Consider the following 16403-nt stretch of genomic DNA (forward strand, 5'->3'; position numbering starts at 1 on the left):
AGGAAAACGCATTCATATCAAAACTCTTCAAATAGCAATGTTTTCAAAACATTATTATTATTTCTTTTTGGTTAACAGAACAAGAGCTTTCTTTAGTCATAACCCGAAGATGCTAACAGAGCGGCATGATAAATGTCTCTTTAAGTGTCGTAGTAAAAGAAAATGACATGCCTTCTGAGGCAGTGGAGAGTTTATGTTGTTTCGGACCCATTTCCCAAGCAGTGATCGAAGACAGATTACAATAACAATTATACAGTCAGAAGATGCAATATCCATTTCTGCTTTAATTGAGTGAAAGAATAATAAAAACATCATTAAGAAAAATGAGGGGGACCTGTCACACAACGTACAAATTTTTAGTCTTGAAGAAGATGCAGAATAACTCAAGTACTTTTCACTTACTTTGCTGTATTTATTAGCTAAAATCTGTTTTGGGGAGAGACCATTTGGTTCTTGCTCCTCCCTGGGAAGTTCAGAGAGGAGCCCCCGGGAGGTAGTTGCTCAGGAGACATGAGAAGTGCTCACTGATTTGTCTTCATACACAGTTTACGATGGGAAATCAGTTTCTTATATCCCACCTGAGGTGTAACTACCTTCTCTCTCTCTCTCTCTCCCTCCCTCCCTCCCTCCCTCCGTCTCTCTCTCTCTCTCTCTCTCTCTCTCTCTCTCTCTCTCTCTTTCTTTCTCTTTTTCATCTATGTAAATGGAAGTAAAAAGTAATGAATGTTCCTCTTGTTACAAAGTCCTGCAAAGTAAGGGTTAGGTGTGGTCCCTGGATCTGCTGTTCTTCCTCCCCTGGCTGAAGGGGAGGGAGAAAGTTGAAGGTGAATAATGAGCACCCTTATTTTTTCTCGGTTCATGTGGGGTGTTGGGGACCCCGAGTTTCTACATGGACACATCACCTGACATTCATGTAGGTGACATAGACTGTCACCTGAGATGCACAGGATCTGGCCTCTATCTGCAATCATTGGAGCCATTGAATCGATTATCCTTCACAATGCTGAAGCCTCCAGCCCTCATTACCCAGAGTAGAGCTTTCAGCAACTTGGAGCGAGCTGGCTGGCAGCCGCTGAAATCAGTGGCTAGCGTTCTTTCACCCTAGGCTGTATTTCTTACTCTATTCATAGAATTGCGTGTGCCTGGAAACTTGGGTGATGACAGTGGAGTTAGCCCAGACAGTGGAGTTAACCCCTGCTCGTTGTGGGGATACTGAAACCGCAAATGGTGTTGGCCATCAAAGCAGCTGGAGCCCGAGGTTGGACTTAGCGGACAGAGATAGAGGAGACTGTGTCTTTGGTCTGTAGCTAAGAGTTTTCTTGGGTTCAATATTTAAAAACCTTCCTGAAAGCAAAATGAAAGGAATAAGGTAGGCAGTAAACCCTTCCTGGTGGAGTTCTCATGATCCCGGAATTGTCCCAAGCATAATCCCTTTCAGACTGGAATTTATGTCATACAGCTCAAAAGGCTTTTTTTTTTTTTTTTTTAAATTCAGTTTAGAGAGTCTAGTTAATAGTGCCTTCATTAAAATACTGTTGTCAGCAAAAGGTTTTTCAGTTTTAACATTTACATAACCTAACATCATCGACTAATGCCACGAGCTTTAAGGGTCTATTAGTGGTTCCGTTTTTTTTCTGGGCTTTATAATTTAAACCTAAACATTAATTCTGGGAGGAACTTGGCATAATGTCTTTTTGCCTTGGAGAGAATTTTTGTTGTACAATCAAAAAAAAAAACCTATATATTTTTTTTCATACAGTCACCTTCTCCATGTCTCCCCTCCCCTAAGTAAATAGCAGTTAAATAGTCAAGGTTTTAAAAGGGCTTATTTAAATCAAAAAAAGAAGTGATTAATTTAGGTGAATTTAACAATTTTCCATTAGTTCATATTGCAAACTAGTGCTTTTGATATTAACAAAAAAGATCTGTGAGGCTGCTAATGCAATGAAAGTATTTTTCCTCTCTCTCATACTAAAGTCACGTGGCAAATTTTTTTTTAATAAAATTATATTTGAGAACCCTTGAAACTTACAAATCAGTTACCTGTCTTATTTATTAGAAGCTGAGAGACGTAAAAAATTCTTTATGTCACCTGAAATTATAGCATTGACTAGGAGGAAAGAAGTTGGGATCTCAGTATTAAGTAATAAAGGGACTAAATTCCCCAGTATTAGTTATTTTGGAAAACATACTTAAACTAGGATTCTTAAAATGATCTTTTAAATATATGATATTAATACTATGTTAAAGTTGAGTTATTATAGGAATCTGGTTACAAGGTAATTGTGAAATTAAGAAACAATTGAGGAAACCCTGTGATGATCAGTTGCCATGATCTGCAAACCAGAAAGTGTTCAGAACCCTAGGAAGAATGCATGCCTGGAAATCGCTCATGGAGGAGAGTGAGGCTAAGTCAGGGTTCTCCTGAAGCTTTGCCGGCTTTCAGCTTACCAGGCTCCATTTAGACAAGATTTTGTCCTGTATGTAGGTTTGGCAGATGTGGTATTAGATGACCAAATACCCTTCATTATTGAGGAGCGGTATTATAAGAGGAGCAAATTGTTCACTGAAAGGGAAGTTATTACACATTTAAGACCCAAGGAAAGACATTTTACAAGGGTAAACCAGGTGATTCTGATTTTTTTTTTCCTTCTCAAATGGATCTCCAGGTAATATGCAGCACGACTCACTCTGTTTACAGGTCCATTCATATAGTAAGCTCGAGCCTTCAGCACGTTTTTACAGGTAGCTTATAACCAAACCCCACCGCCCCCCAAACTAGAGCTTACTATTGAAAGCCTGCCAGTGCCGTCACAAACGGTCATTAGTTCCCAAGAGACTTGGAGGAAAAAAGAACTGGAGGAGAATGCCATGACTTCAGTAAGAACCATTTTGCTGCATGTGTATATTTTTGCTGCCATGGCAAAACTGTCTGGGGGCTGACCTTCATATTCAGAACTGATACCACACACTCTCCCATGGAAATGTATAGAATTCCAATTAGCACAGGGTCAGAGTATAAATGTACCTCTTTTCACACTGTTCCAAGTGGTTAGTGGAAGACAAGCTGCAAAGTAATTCCCTTAGTCCCCCAATAAAAAGATTTATAGCAAGATAATTCTCGGCCCCATAATGGGAGTGTTGTAGGTTTGCGTTTGATATTTATAAGACTGAAATACAGTCCATGTGCCCAAACTAAGCATTTATTGTAAACAAGTTAACTGCCGAGAGGTTATATTCTGTCCAACATAATTATATTGAAGATTGATGTATAGCTTGAAAGCAGGTTTGAGGGAGACAGTTCTTTTTAACCAAGGAAGGCTTCTGAGACGCAGCTCTTTTCTTCCTTTGATGTGAGTCAGTGAAGTCGTCTTTCTCACAGCCAGCCTCTCATGTATATAATAAACACAGGCTTGCTCTCTGAAAACATATCTGTTTGTCATCCTACTTCTATTAACAAAATAAAGAAATGAACCTATATTCACTGAAGCTGTTAGGTATAGTTTCTTTTGTCATCTTTACCTGGACCTGGGCAGTGATGGTGCTAAGATAACATAGTTGCTGTCAGTATGGCAGGCAGGTGAGTTCACACACAAGCCTAAACCTACATCTCCGAGTTAACCTCCAAAAGAACCCCTTTCTCCTTTCATGCAAATTTTGAAAAAGAGCCTTTGCCTTGTCTTTCTGTTATCTTGTGTTGAGCTTGTGAGATGAGAACTATTTTTGAAATTGTGGCCTCCCGGGATGGGGAGAAACTATACTAATACGCTTCATTTTATGGCTCAGAAATTATTCTAGAGTTAAAGAACTTGTGAATCCAGGGAATCTAGGGAGAATGAAATCTTTCTGAGGTTGAGGTACTCCATATCCGGGATTACCCCCAATTTAAAATAGTACAGTGCTCTTCCAGGGTTTCTGTGCTTTAAGGAAGGTAGAAACTTACATTTTCTTTAGGATAAAGATTTATGACTTTTTTTTCCAGGAGAAAGAAAAAGGGTTTTTGTGACACTTTTCAAAGATAGTTAAAAATGGAATAACATTCCTCCTTTGGTTGGGTGGTATCCTTTAGATAACATTAAGAATGAGAATAAGAGTTTCAGTGGATTTACATGCAGTGGCTGAAATGGTCTCTTTGGTTTTTTAATATCAAACTTAATAGTGTCTTTTGGAAATGATATAAATTATAAAGGGGATGTCAGAAACATAACGTGAAAAAAAGCAGTGTAATAGTTTTCTCTGTTCTGTTTTTCTTATTTAAGTAATTGCTATAAATTGTACAGGTACATATAAGCTTAAAATATCTTGTGTGGGAAGTATTCCATCAGTGGGGACCTGAGTTTCCCCAGTCTGTATGCTGGGTTTTATTAACTTCATCTCAGTCACAATAATAATATCCTATGTATTGCCATCCAGAGAGCCCAGTGTACCCTTAGGGAACTGCAGAATACACAGCATGATTTTGACTTTCTTGCTTTCTCCTCCTGTTCCTTTCTTTTTCTTCTCGCAGTGTTAGCCATTTCAAGGACCTGGTTGCTGTTACATCTCAGTGGAGGCATTTGTTGGGTATAAGAATGAGAGTGGCTTTTAGTGGTTGGGAAAGGATGGTAATGGCTGCCTGTCTGTTTAAGCTCGGCCTTGTGAAATCTGCATTCATTTCACAGTGACGATCTTTATACATCTATTAAACATCCATATATGTTTTGCTGTTTGAACCCTAAACATAGACAGTAGGATTTCCTCCTGTAAGGGAGAAAGTCTTTATTTTTCACTATACAAACTTTACCTTTTCAGATTTTTATTTGCTAAAAATCTCTCCACTCTAGTATGATTTCCTTTGGGGCTTTGCACCAGTGTTTGATCTCAACTTTTAATAATTTTGGTGAGTTAAACTCCCCAAAGAAAACATGCTTGTGCTCTGAAATATTCCCACTAGAAATCTGGGTAGTCTTGTCTTATTGAGAGCCGAGTGCTTGATTCCTTTATTAATTCCTTGCTAGAGAACCTCAGTACAGTTAAGCTTTCCTTACCACTACACTGGAGAAATCAATCAAGGGTTTTTATTTTAATTATTAAATTAGATAAAATAACATTTAAGGCAGAGCTCAAAACCTGAGATGACGAAGCAAATGTTAGTATAAAGATAATTTTTATTAACCCCTTTTTTGACTCCTGGGGCTCTGAGTTGCAAATAGCTTTTCCAGAGAGGATAATAAGAATGAAGGGAGTGGCAAGTACATCTCTAGTTCAATACTATTTAAAAAATTATCCTCCCAGAAACCTCCAGAATAAAATTTTACTTAACGGAGGAAGGAAATCCTAATGTTGATGAATTATGGTACGGTCATTTCAGCATGCCATTGAGTCTCAAGGCTTACTAATACATGCATTTCTAACCCAGTGAGAAAAGAACCTCAAGAATTTAGTTGGGGATACTTACACAGTATGCCATATGTTTGAACTCTTCTGTGATACACAGACTTGCATATTCTACTTTTTTTCCTTTTCTTAATTTTTTTTTTTGATTCTGGGATCAGTAAACATTTTGTCTCTCTGTAGTTACTACATTTAGAAGAGATGCCGCAGTCCTTCAGTGCAGGACATGGGTAGGACTGCAGATAAGATGCCCAGGGCTCCAGGATGTGCACAGTCACAGAGCACAGTGCTGCTACCCAACAGAGTCCTACGCCAGTTGACTGTGATGCCTTCGTGGTGATAAACCAACAATTTCTGTGGACAGTGGTCATGCAGGGCCCTGTGGTCTGGTGCGCTTCCCCCAGAGAACATGGAGTGAGCTCCTGAATCCACTTGTGCGGATCCTTTCCTAGAAAGCTTTCCTTGTCTACCAATGCTGAATGCTGTGTAGTAGGGCCAAAGTGATGTGGACAAGTTAGGTAGCCAGGGAGTCATGAGACTTTAGAACCGACACTGCCTATTAATGGTGGTTACTAATGTCTAGGTGGAATTAGCATTTTGTTAAAATAAACAAACATTTCTTTTGGGCCTGCTGCAGGTCAGCCTGGGAGTGGAAGGGAGAGTGGGAGGGTGAAGACTTAATCTAAGTCCAGTTCATGTTGGAGAAGGAAAAGACCGGCCTCTCCTTCACTCTAACTGGACATTCCTGACAGCTGGGAATTTAGTTCCTTGGGTCAGGCTTGCTGTGGCTGTGTTCCCAGGTGTAGCTCAGGCATTTTTGTTTAGATAAGTAGCCACACTGTGCCTCCTGTGTGCCTGTGAAATCCCATTTTGCAGATTGCCAGGCCAACTTGATCCTGCCACTGCGTTTCTATAACTGAAGAGTACTGAGAGACCTGGAGTTTATCCTTCAGCCTTCAGATCTGACTTCAGGTTGAATTGTGGCCTCTCAGTTTGGGGACAGGCCTGGAATCAGAGGTCTGGAAGACCAGAACCCATCTCCCTTCCCTACCACTTTAAACCCAATTTGAGCCTTTGAGGTGGTAAGTGAGAGGACCAGAGTTTACGAGGCCATCCCTACCCCTGGCCTATTTTTCGTTCTTATCTTCCAAAGTTAAGACCTGCCCCAAGGGCTGCACAGTAGTGTCTGGTTTTACTAGAGAGATTTCTGAAAATAAAATATTTCTTGGTAGTCTTACCTCTCCCCACCTCCCCACAGAGTAAGTGGCGTCAAGGAGCTATATTGTTAAAGCTTTACTTGGAGGCCTAATTCTCAGGTCTAAGCAACTGGGTCATGGATGAACAGGAGATCGAATTTCTGCATATGTGGCTTCGTTTGCACTTAGAGTAATTATTAAGTGCATTTTGCCTTCCCCATAATTGTAGGATTGATTGGTCCTCCACCTGTGAACGACCCAGGACTTTCAGCTGTCCCACCTCTGTCTCTGCTCCTGCTTCCTCTTCGGGAAGAGTTAAAAACAAAACCAACAACAAAAACGAATGAATCCTTCTGAGAATCTGTAGTTCAGAAGCAAAAGACAGAAAGGAACTTTGGAAAGTGGAGCAGTTTAGGGGAGCTTGGAGGTCCTCTGGGCCACCTGTGGGTGGCTCTTTTGCCCCCAGATGTTTTTGCTCTTCCCCCCCAAGACTGGTGAAAGCATGTTTTTCTTTATGACAGTACCTCAAATTCTTTCCATTAGAAGTTAATGTGGGATACAATGTACTTCTTTTACAATGAAAATATATCTGAGGAAATTAAGGGACTACCAAGCCATTGAAACAGTGAAGTGTAGCATCTTTTTATCTATTAATCTCTTTGGAATTTCAGCCCCTGGGGGAATGGGAGGCTGGAGTGGAATGTGGAGCCTCGGGCCACCAGAGCGCAGGAGGTTAGGCCCTGGGAGTGAAGAGCAGGGGCAGAAAAGAAGAGAGTAGGGAAGACACACTTGATCCATTTTGAGATTTTGCCTGGGACCCCAAGAAGGAGGTGAGGAACACCCTATCCTTTCTTTCTATTTCTGGTAGCAGTTCTTGGTGCTCAAACTTGCCTTTATTGTTTTAGGGTGGGAGGAAGCATCTACAGGTTACTATTGGCGAGTTCTTTCTGTTCTTGTCTGTGACGCAGGGTGTGTGTGAACGTGAGTGTGTGCTTGTGCGTGTGTGAGAGAAACAGAGACAGAGAGGGAGAGGATAGGAGGTTAAAGAGCAAGGAAGTGGGTGTTTTGTTTTTCTAGTAAATTTGCAATAAGAAAAGATAGCTGCCACCCCTCACTCCCTTCTCTGCCAGTCCTTTGGAAAACCCTGTATTATTCACTTGGTCTCCAGGGTAGAATTTGTTTCATTGTTTCTGGGGTTCTATGATTTATCGATTGTGGTGGTTGCTGAGCGTGATGTTTTACCCCAGGTTCAGTTTTATACAAAGAACAGATATATATGAGAGACTCTGCCCTAAAGCCTTTGTAATCTTCATTTAGCCCAGGGACCTTCTCAGGTAATAGAACCATATCTACTGCCAGCCGGAGGGAAGGGAGTGGGCCCTGTGGCCGCCTTTCTTTTGGAAACAGATGGTTTTAGGAGCCCTTTGAAAGAGGGGAGGAGAAAGGCTGGCTTCCTGTCATCTCAGACTGATTCCTGTCATTCAGGGGGCAGGTCCAGGAATGAAGGTGGACCCAGGAGGCAAAGGGGCTGGGGAGGAGACCAGAGACCGTGGGCACCACACAAGAGAAGGACCCAATATTTGAGCCTTTCTTTGTCTGTGAGTGACTGAAGGGCAGGATCTGTGTTTGGTTCCTCCTCTGCGCCCAGCACAGTGCCTGACAGGTGATAGGCCATTGAAAGGTAAATTCACTTACAAGCGACGCAGGTCACCCACTGGACACAGCAAGTGTGGTGAAGGGCCCTTTACTAAAAGCCCACACCTTTAGATTTCTGTGGACATGGGCTTTGGAGTGTTGTTTTCGACCCCCAAGAAAGCTGTGTGCTTGGGATTTAAAGTTGGTTAATCGGAGCTGCTCTACTCTTTCCTCTCTTGGTTTCTTTGGACATCTTACTTATTTTCCTAGAGTTTCAGCTTCCTTATTTATCAGATGAGGGTAATAATAACCCTCCCACAGGGTAAACGTGGGGAGGAAACAAAGGTAAGTATGTATGTCAGAGTACACGATGACTTAGGAGGCGCTGTGCAAATGAGCGTGTTGTTTTGTGTCCAGCTTTCGCCGAAGGCGGTAGAACCCTGTCATCTAGACCCCCTGCCTCTGGACCTTCTTTCATCTTTCTCTGTTAGGTTAGATCTAGCCCATTAAAGAGTACTTGTTCCTCGGGTCACATTCATGCCAGTGTCTTGTCATTTCCTGAACACTGTAACTGTTCTCTAAAATGAAGGGAAGGGGAAAAAAAGCCTTTCTTTAATAAAGAAGTTGGATTAATATAATTAGGAATAAAACAATAGCCTACAATTTGCTCAGTGATGCGGAGAAGATATCACGTTAGATATTGGAGTTTAACCAAGAATCCATCTGTACTCAAGTCTCCTAAGATCTGGAGAACAGAGGAAAGATAAGTGAGGGGCATCAAGACAATCGCACAATTGTCCTGCTTATCAGTTTGTGGTGTATTTATCCTGGGTCAGAAAAACCACTGTATATGTTGGTATTTGGCAGATTGCTTAGAGCAGCTTTGTCTGATCGAAATGTAATAAGAGCCACGTGTATAATTTTAAATTTTCTTGTAGCTTCTTTTAAAGAAATGGTAATGAAACAGGTGAAATTAATTTTAATAATACATTTTGTTTAACTCAATGTATCTAAAATATTATCTCTACATGCAGTTCATAAAATTTTTTGTGTTAAATATAATTATTTTTTGGTATTAAATTGTTGAAATTGAGTGTGTATGTCACACGCCACATCTCAACGCAGGACTAGTCAACATTCAAGTGCTCCGTCACCACTTGTGGCTCCTGTATTGGATAGGCAATTTTAGAATATATTTTAGAATATAAAGTATGGTGCTTTTAACACTTTCACCCTTTTGCTCTGGGGCCTGTTGAACATTTTTGGCCTTAATTATTTGCATCTTCAGTAATTAGGCCATTCAGTGATTATTAGTATAATTTTTATTCTGAAGAAATGCTTTTTAGGAAGTATCATGAGCATTGATTATGGACCCTGAAGAAAATGATTGGTCTCTTTTTTTCCTCTGTGAAGTGGTATTAATACTGTTTTTGTAGAAAGAAAACCAAATAGGGACTTCCCTGGTGGCGCAGTGGTTAAGAATCCGCCTGCCAATGCAGGGGACACGGGTTCGAGCCCTGGTCCGGGAAGATCCCACATGGCGCGGAGCAACTAAGCCCGTGCGCCACAACTACTGAGCCTGCGCTTTAGAGCCCGCGAGCCACAACTACTGAGCCCGCGTGCCACAACTACTGAAGCCTGCGTTACTAGAGCCCGTGCTCCGCAACAAGAGAAGCCATCGCAATGAGAAGCCTGTGCACTGCAACCAAGAGTAGCCCCCGCTTGTTGCAACTAGAGAAAGCCCGCGCGCAGCAACGAAGACCCACAACGGCCAAAAATAAATAAATAAATTTATAAAAAAGAAAACCAGATAGGTTTCATTATTTGAGGGCTACCTGTCAGACAGTTTAACTACCTTCCACTGTTTAATTGTCACAACCAGTCTAGGATGTAGATGCTATTGTTCCGCATTTCAGCTGGGAGGAGTTTGAGCCTCAGAGAGGTCAGGTAAATTTCCCAGGATCACAGGAACAAAATGCTATTGTTCCGCATTTCAGCTGGGAGGAGTTTGAGCCTCAGAGAGGTCAGGTAAATTTCCCAGGATCACTCCCACAGGTTAGTATGGTAGTGCCAGGACTCCACCTAAGAGTGCCTGCCCCCGGGTGCAGAGCCGTCCTCTCCCCTCACGCCTCTGTTCCCTCTGTTCCCAGGGCTGTGCTGGTGAAGACCAGGTTAACGCTTCATCATTATGCGCGCTTCTTCAGAGGTCATGTCATAATGAAAGTGACAATTGAGCATCATAACTAATGACAGTTGGGAAAATGCATTTTTCCAGTAGAGAAAGTCCCGTTGCTTATTTTTCCTCTGTGATAACAGAATTAACCGTTTATCCCAATTGTCAGGACAGCTCTTAATTTTTAGCAAATGGCTAGGGCTGTGTGCCTGTCCTCTAGATTAAACCATTTGCTTACCTCCTGCAATTGTAAAAGGCTTAGCGAGGCTTATAATCAAAAGGTTCAAAGTTCTCTACTTGATCATCTGAAGATGGGTCTGTGCTACAATAAAAGAAAAATAATGCCATAAGCTGTAGGTATAGGGCTAGAACAAGAGTGTCTTTCTTTTTCTTCTTGATCATTTCTGAATTTTTATAGATGCAGTTTAATTTTATTGCTGTTATTCTTTTGTTGGAACTTATCTATTAATTCTTCCCATTCTTCAGTTTTTGAAGTGCTTTCCACATACTCTCCCTATCCTTTCCTCTATTGTCACTTTTTTCTTTTTCTTCCTTTTTTTCCCCTCTTTTTTCCTGGAGCGAATGGGGGGACAAAATGGATAAATATATTTTTTTGATATATATTTCTACTCATCCTCTTATAGTTTTCTTTCCTAGGGATTTGCTGTTTTTAAAGGCATTTAAAACCTATGCCTTAATTTTCTTCTTCCTTACATTTGACTTCAATTGTACTGTTTTACCCGTTTTCATTTCTCTTGTCATTGTCACTAGTAACTGCATCTATTGTTCCTGCCTTCTTCTTCTTTTGTAAAAATTGCGTTTCATTGTAAAGATTTCATTGTTTAGGTTGCTCCAATTCTACTAAAAAGGTACATTTTTTAGTCATTAAATATAACCTGTTTATGATCGTTTTTGGTATCACATGTATATGTGCTTTCCGAACAGATTCTGTTATCATACACTTCTGATTAATACTGTTTTGTTTTATAAATGACTTCAAAGTCCTTTTTTTTCCTTCTTTTTTTGAAAGTAGGCGATTGCCTGTGAGGGACTGGCGCTTGCGTTTTGGCTGTGAGGAGTTACTGCTGTCACGTACTAACAATTGCTTCCTTTACTCACTGAACTAAAATATTTAGGAAATATTTTGGTCATTGCCATTTTCAAAACATAAATCTCTACATGGTATAGATCCTTGTGCTTTAGTATTGTATTTCATCTCTAACTCATGAACTGTTAATATTACTAAAAAAAATTAATGGGGTCTTAAATTTTTTCACTTGACCATAGACTTGAGGAAGATTTATGGTTCCTAAGTAATGGATACATGATAGCTTGTGGAGCAACTGGATTCATTTAAAGGTCTTATCTGTGATTCCCAGATGAGTGATGCTTAGATGTTGACATTAGGAACTGCACGTGGATTTTCGGCATTGAAACTTATGTACACACAGGTATTAGTGGTGAAGTAGCTTATGGCACCACTGACTGCACGGCCTTATGTGTGCTTACGTTTAAATCATTAAAAAGAGAAATCAACCTACTTCCTTGGACAAAGATCATATACCAGTATGTAAGAGTTAAAAGGTCTAAATGGGGGCTATTCCCTGCTGGTAAGGACTCTCACGAATGGGTCCTATAAAATGCCATTATGCTTGCTTAGGAAGATTTTACAACACTTTTCAACTGCATTGAGGGCAGGAGCAAGGCAAGGCTTGTTTTCATTTTTATCACTGGAGCCACAAGGGATACCTGGCACACAGTAGGTGTTCAGGGAGTAAGAGTTGGATAAATGAATGACCACAGAGACAATTTGGAGGAAATCTATTTTATATTATTCACTACATGTCTTACATGCAATGGAGAATAAAGCAGACATATAAGTAAATAAGCATTTGCTATGCCAGTGCTGGTCCCAATTAAAAAAAATATTTTGTAAGGCACCACGTGGCTAGGCTCAATTCTCCTCTTTATGTAAAACAATCAGTCTGCTCCATCCTTATTTCCTATGTCCGTGAGTCTATACCATAGATAGTATATGAGCAATGGACGATAATGCTGCTTTGTTGTTCCTTGGCGTGAACACTAAGTTAGTAGTTGTCCCAGGTCTGGTATTGTGTGGCTTGCTAGTCTGTCGTTCAGGCTTAGTAATAATTACCGTGATCTTTAATGATAACAATTCTTAATGAGTATTATTAATAATGATTATATTTAATAATTACATCCAACACTTACTATCTTTAATAATAATAATTAGCACATGGGAACCAGTTGCACCACTGTATTATCTTTAGCAGAAAAATCTAAATCTGTGACCTGGTAGTTTGCAGAGTATCTGTTCCCACCCTCTGCTTTCCAGATCAGAGTGAGTCAGGAGGCTTCTAGGGTCTGGACAACAGGGAGGGGCTTCTAGAGAAACTCCTCTGCGTTCTGTGTGTGAGAGGCCATACTTGCACGTGTCATTTTACACAGAGGTCTTATTTTTATTGTGAAGTGACATCATCATGAACAGCCCGTCTTCCGCCTCCCCCATCTCTCTGCCTGCCCGCTCATCCTTCATAACCTTTGATTTTTCTTGCACGAAGAGAAGACCTGGAGCAGATCCTTACTCCGTAACATACTAATTTGTGTGAATTATGTAGGGCAGAGTCCATGTTTATTACTCGTATGTTGGTAAAACTTTGATCTTCTTTTGCCATGGCTACGTTTAGATTTAAATATCTGTATGACTTTTTAAAAAAAATAAAAAACATTTTATAAAACACCTTTGGCGAATTAAACATTTTTTAGCTTTTCACATATTGATACAAAGGAGAGAAATATTTCAGTGACAACAGATTTCAACAGATTTTCAACTACACTAATTTGCTTTATTCTTTAGGGTAGTTTACTTCTTTTCTTTGAAAACCAAGCAGAGGTATTCCTTTCCAGTGATAACTGGTGTTATTATATAAAATAATAATTTTTTAAAAAGACAAAGTTTCATATTTGTATGTATATTTTGACATAAATGTCAGTTAAGACTTACATGAGCAGGGTATTTTCAGGTTAGTTGATGGCCTGTTTACCAGGATTTAGAAAAATAAAAGATACAAGAGGGGCTTCTTTTAAATTCCTATTGATTTTCTTGTACATATTCACATAATAGCTTAGGACCATTACTAGGTATCTTACAACATTTCTAGACAAAAGCAGATCTTATCTGAAAATACTAGTCCTGATTAATAGTTAATGATAAGACCATAGATACGAGGATGCTAGGATCTGGAAGGTCACTTTTATCTCACCTATGCTCCGGCTTGTGAACTTGAGGTCTCTCAGTCAGGACACCTCTGATTGGTGTGGTCCACTTTTTAATGACTAGAATCTGAGGGATTCTGCCACTGTTCGGGGCAATTCTGCTGCAGTCTGATAGTAATAATGGACGGGAGAAAACCCCCACAGTTTTCCCATTAGGCGCATCTGACTAAGAGGCTTGTTTAATCCAAACCACTGTCCACAGATGATAACTGTCTCTTCCCTTCTCATGATGACTGGGGTGTGCTTTGTAATGTTTGTGTTTTGTTCTTGGGTTTTGTCCCTGCAGGTTTGATGATTCCGGTCTTTTGTGTGGTAGAGCAGTTGGACGGCTCTCTTGAATATGACAACAGGGAAGAACACGCAGAGTTTGTCCTGGTTCGCAAGGACGTGCTTTTCAGCCAGCTGGTGGAGACCGCGCTCCTGGCCCTGGGCTACTCCCACAGCTCCGCGGCGCAGGCACAAGGTATTCTCGCGTCTCCCCTCTCCTCCCCGTGCCTCGGGTGTGTCATGATTTGAGGAAGAGTGTGTTCCCCGAAATAATTCTCCAAACAGGGATCGGAGGAGAGTGGTTACATCTAACATCTTTCCCAAACAGTAAACAGCAGGATGTTTCATGGAGAGTCTGGTTTTCTGGTTGCATTGGGAAGCATTTGACAGTACCTCTAGAGCTCCCAAAATCCCATTTCAAGCCATCACTTGCATTTCAGAGTGATCATCATGGGTTTTTTTGCATTAATAACTCTCTTATTTTCTCTAAGTCCCCAAATCGGTATTCTCAGAGTGCTGAGACATTTGACTCCTAACTTATCCAAACTTTAATATGTGAATTATAAGCTTTCAGTTTTCTAAATTTATTTATTGCTTTGGGCCTGCCGCTTTTACACATTATGATCAGCTTTTAGTTAAATAGAAAAAAATGTATGCCTCTTATATACTGTACTTTTGTATCTTTGAAAACCTCTCTGTAGTTCTGATGTGGTCCATTCATTAAAAAAAAAAAATGCTCAGTGTCTTTGTGATCAATTCATTTTACCTATTTAATTAAATATAATTAAATATTAAAATTGCATCATTATTTCAGTGTGAATTGTATAGCACTGGGGAATCCATTGTGAGCTTGTGTTGCCCATTGTTCTTTTATGCCAGATAATTGACAAAACAAATAGCAAAAAATCCCCAAACCTTGGAGAATGGGAAAATAAATTTTTGACCCAATGGAATGATGATCTTTGTTTTTTAGCTGAAATTATTGAACTGTATGGATTATGATAATGGTTAGAACTAAAGGATAGAAACAAGTGACTTCCAGATCTTGTTCCATATATTAATTTCCTTTATTACTGTCCTTACTTAACATTTGTGTATGTGCCATGGATTTTTGCTACTTTTTCAAATGAATTCCTCTTCATATACTTACTAAGAACTATTAGTCCAAGCCTCTATTTATTGAGAGAAGGAAGCTATGAGAGATTAAACAGTTTATAAAAAGTTACAAAATATGGTGACCAAGGACATGGAATTTAAATTCCCCAGCTCTTGACTCTGATTTTGTAATCAGATTATTACTGTTTAAAAAAAGTTTTAATTAAATATTCAAATTATATCTTAGTTCTACCAAGAAAGCAACTCATCTGAAACCAGGAGGTCAAGAATGTTTTTCCAGGGCCATGGATTGTTGTGAGTTGAAGTGCAGTCTGAATCCCAGCACTTGGCCTGTCTGGGTGCAGTAGTACATACAGCTGAATCGTAGAGTCCACTGCTTTCAAAGCAGTGTGATAAAGGATGATTCATTTCCTTTCCCTGACAACTTTCCTTCTTGGGTGAGGGATTCAAGATTTGATCCCGAGCAAATTGCATAGTGGGCACCATTGCTTTTATTTCATGCTATGTACCTAAATGAAATAAAAGAATCCCCCCTCTTTCCCCCACCGTAAACTTTTCATGCCATTTTAGGGATATTTTTCTCTGAATGTAAAGGTCATTGTATCCCACTGCTTGCATCCTGGTGTGCCAGCTTCCTGTTTGACAGGGCTATCCATCTCAGTTAGCATGGCTGCTCAACACGCCGTGAGCTCACATGTGGAGCACAGAGCACTAAGTGGCCAAGATTTGATTCTTGGCACATGCTCAGGGAAGGGGCTCTCAGGAAATTTGCACGAGGGAGCCACACTGTTCCATTCAGTAGTGTGGACTGAGGGTTCTGCTCACCAAGGTGAGATCCACTAGCAAGAAATATGGTCTGCAGTGGAGGACTAAAGAAGAAAAAAGTCAAAAGTGAATATTTGCTTCCCCAAAGTTTTTGAAAACCACGGTTAAAAATGACTAAATATTACACTTTTTAAGAGTTGAATCAACATCCTGAAGGTGCTCTAGATCATGATATAGTTTATTTTGTAGGTAAACAAGGGTTTTATCGCTAGGTCCTGTACTATAATTTTACAGATGGGGAAGAAAATCACAGTTTGTTTATTTTGTTTTAAATTAGATTGCTGATCTCTGTTTTGGGTAAATGGAAAAACTTGGAATTGTTTATTTGGAAATGAATGTATTAGGTCTCTGTTGTCATTCAGATCATCACACTTGTGCATTTTGCTGCATATTTATTACAGACGAAACAGAGTGCATGATAAGACAGGTCGTTCATGTGCTGGAGAAACAGCAGAGTGGGAGGAATCTAGAAAAGGAGGCAGAACAAAATGTGACTGCATATCTGAGGCCTGAGGTTTTAT

General features: G+C 40.1%; 1 protein-coding gene across 3 annotated transcripts in view; it reads left to right on the forward strand.

Annotated features, from left to right (window-relative positions):
• SATB2 (SATB homeobox 2) overlaps positions 1 to 16403 on the forward strand; it is a 196268-nt gene that overhangs the window by 15549 nt on the left and 164316 nt on the right. For all 3 annotated transcript variants that reach the window (XM_033859920.2, XM_073807435.1, XM_019939203.3), the window contains one exon: positions 13961 to 14137. In XM_033859920.2, the coding sequence (XP_033715811.1) occupies positions 13961 to 14137 (177 nt within the window). The remainder of the gene's footprint in view (positions 1 to 13960; positions 14138 to 16403) is intronic.

This window comes from Tursiops truncatus, chromosome 7 (genome assembly GCF_011762595.2).
Source record: "Tursiops truncatus isolate mTurTru1 chromosome 7, mTurTru1.mat.Y, whole genome shotgun sequence".
Lineage (NCBI taxonomy): Eukaryota > Metazoa > Chordata > Mammalia > Artiodactyla > Delphinidae > Tursiops > Tursiops truncatus.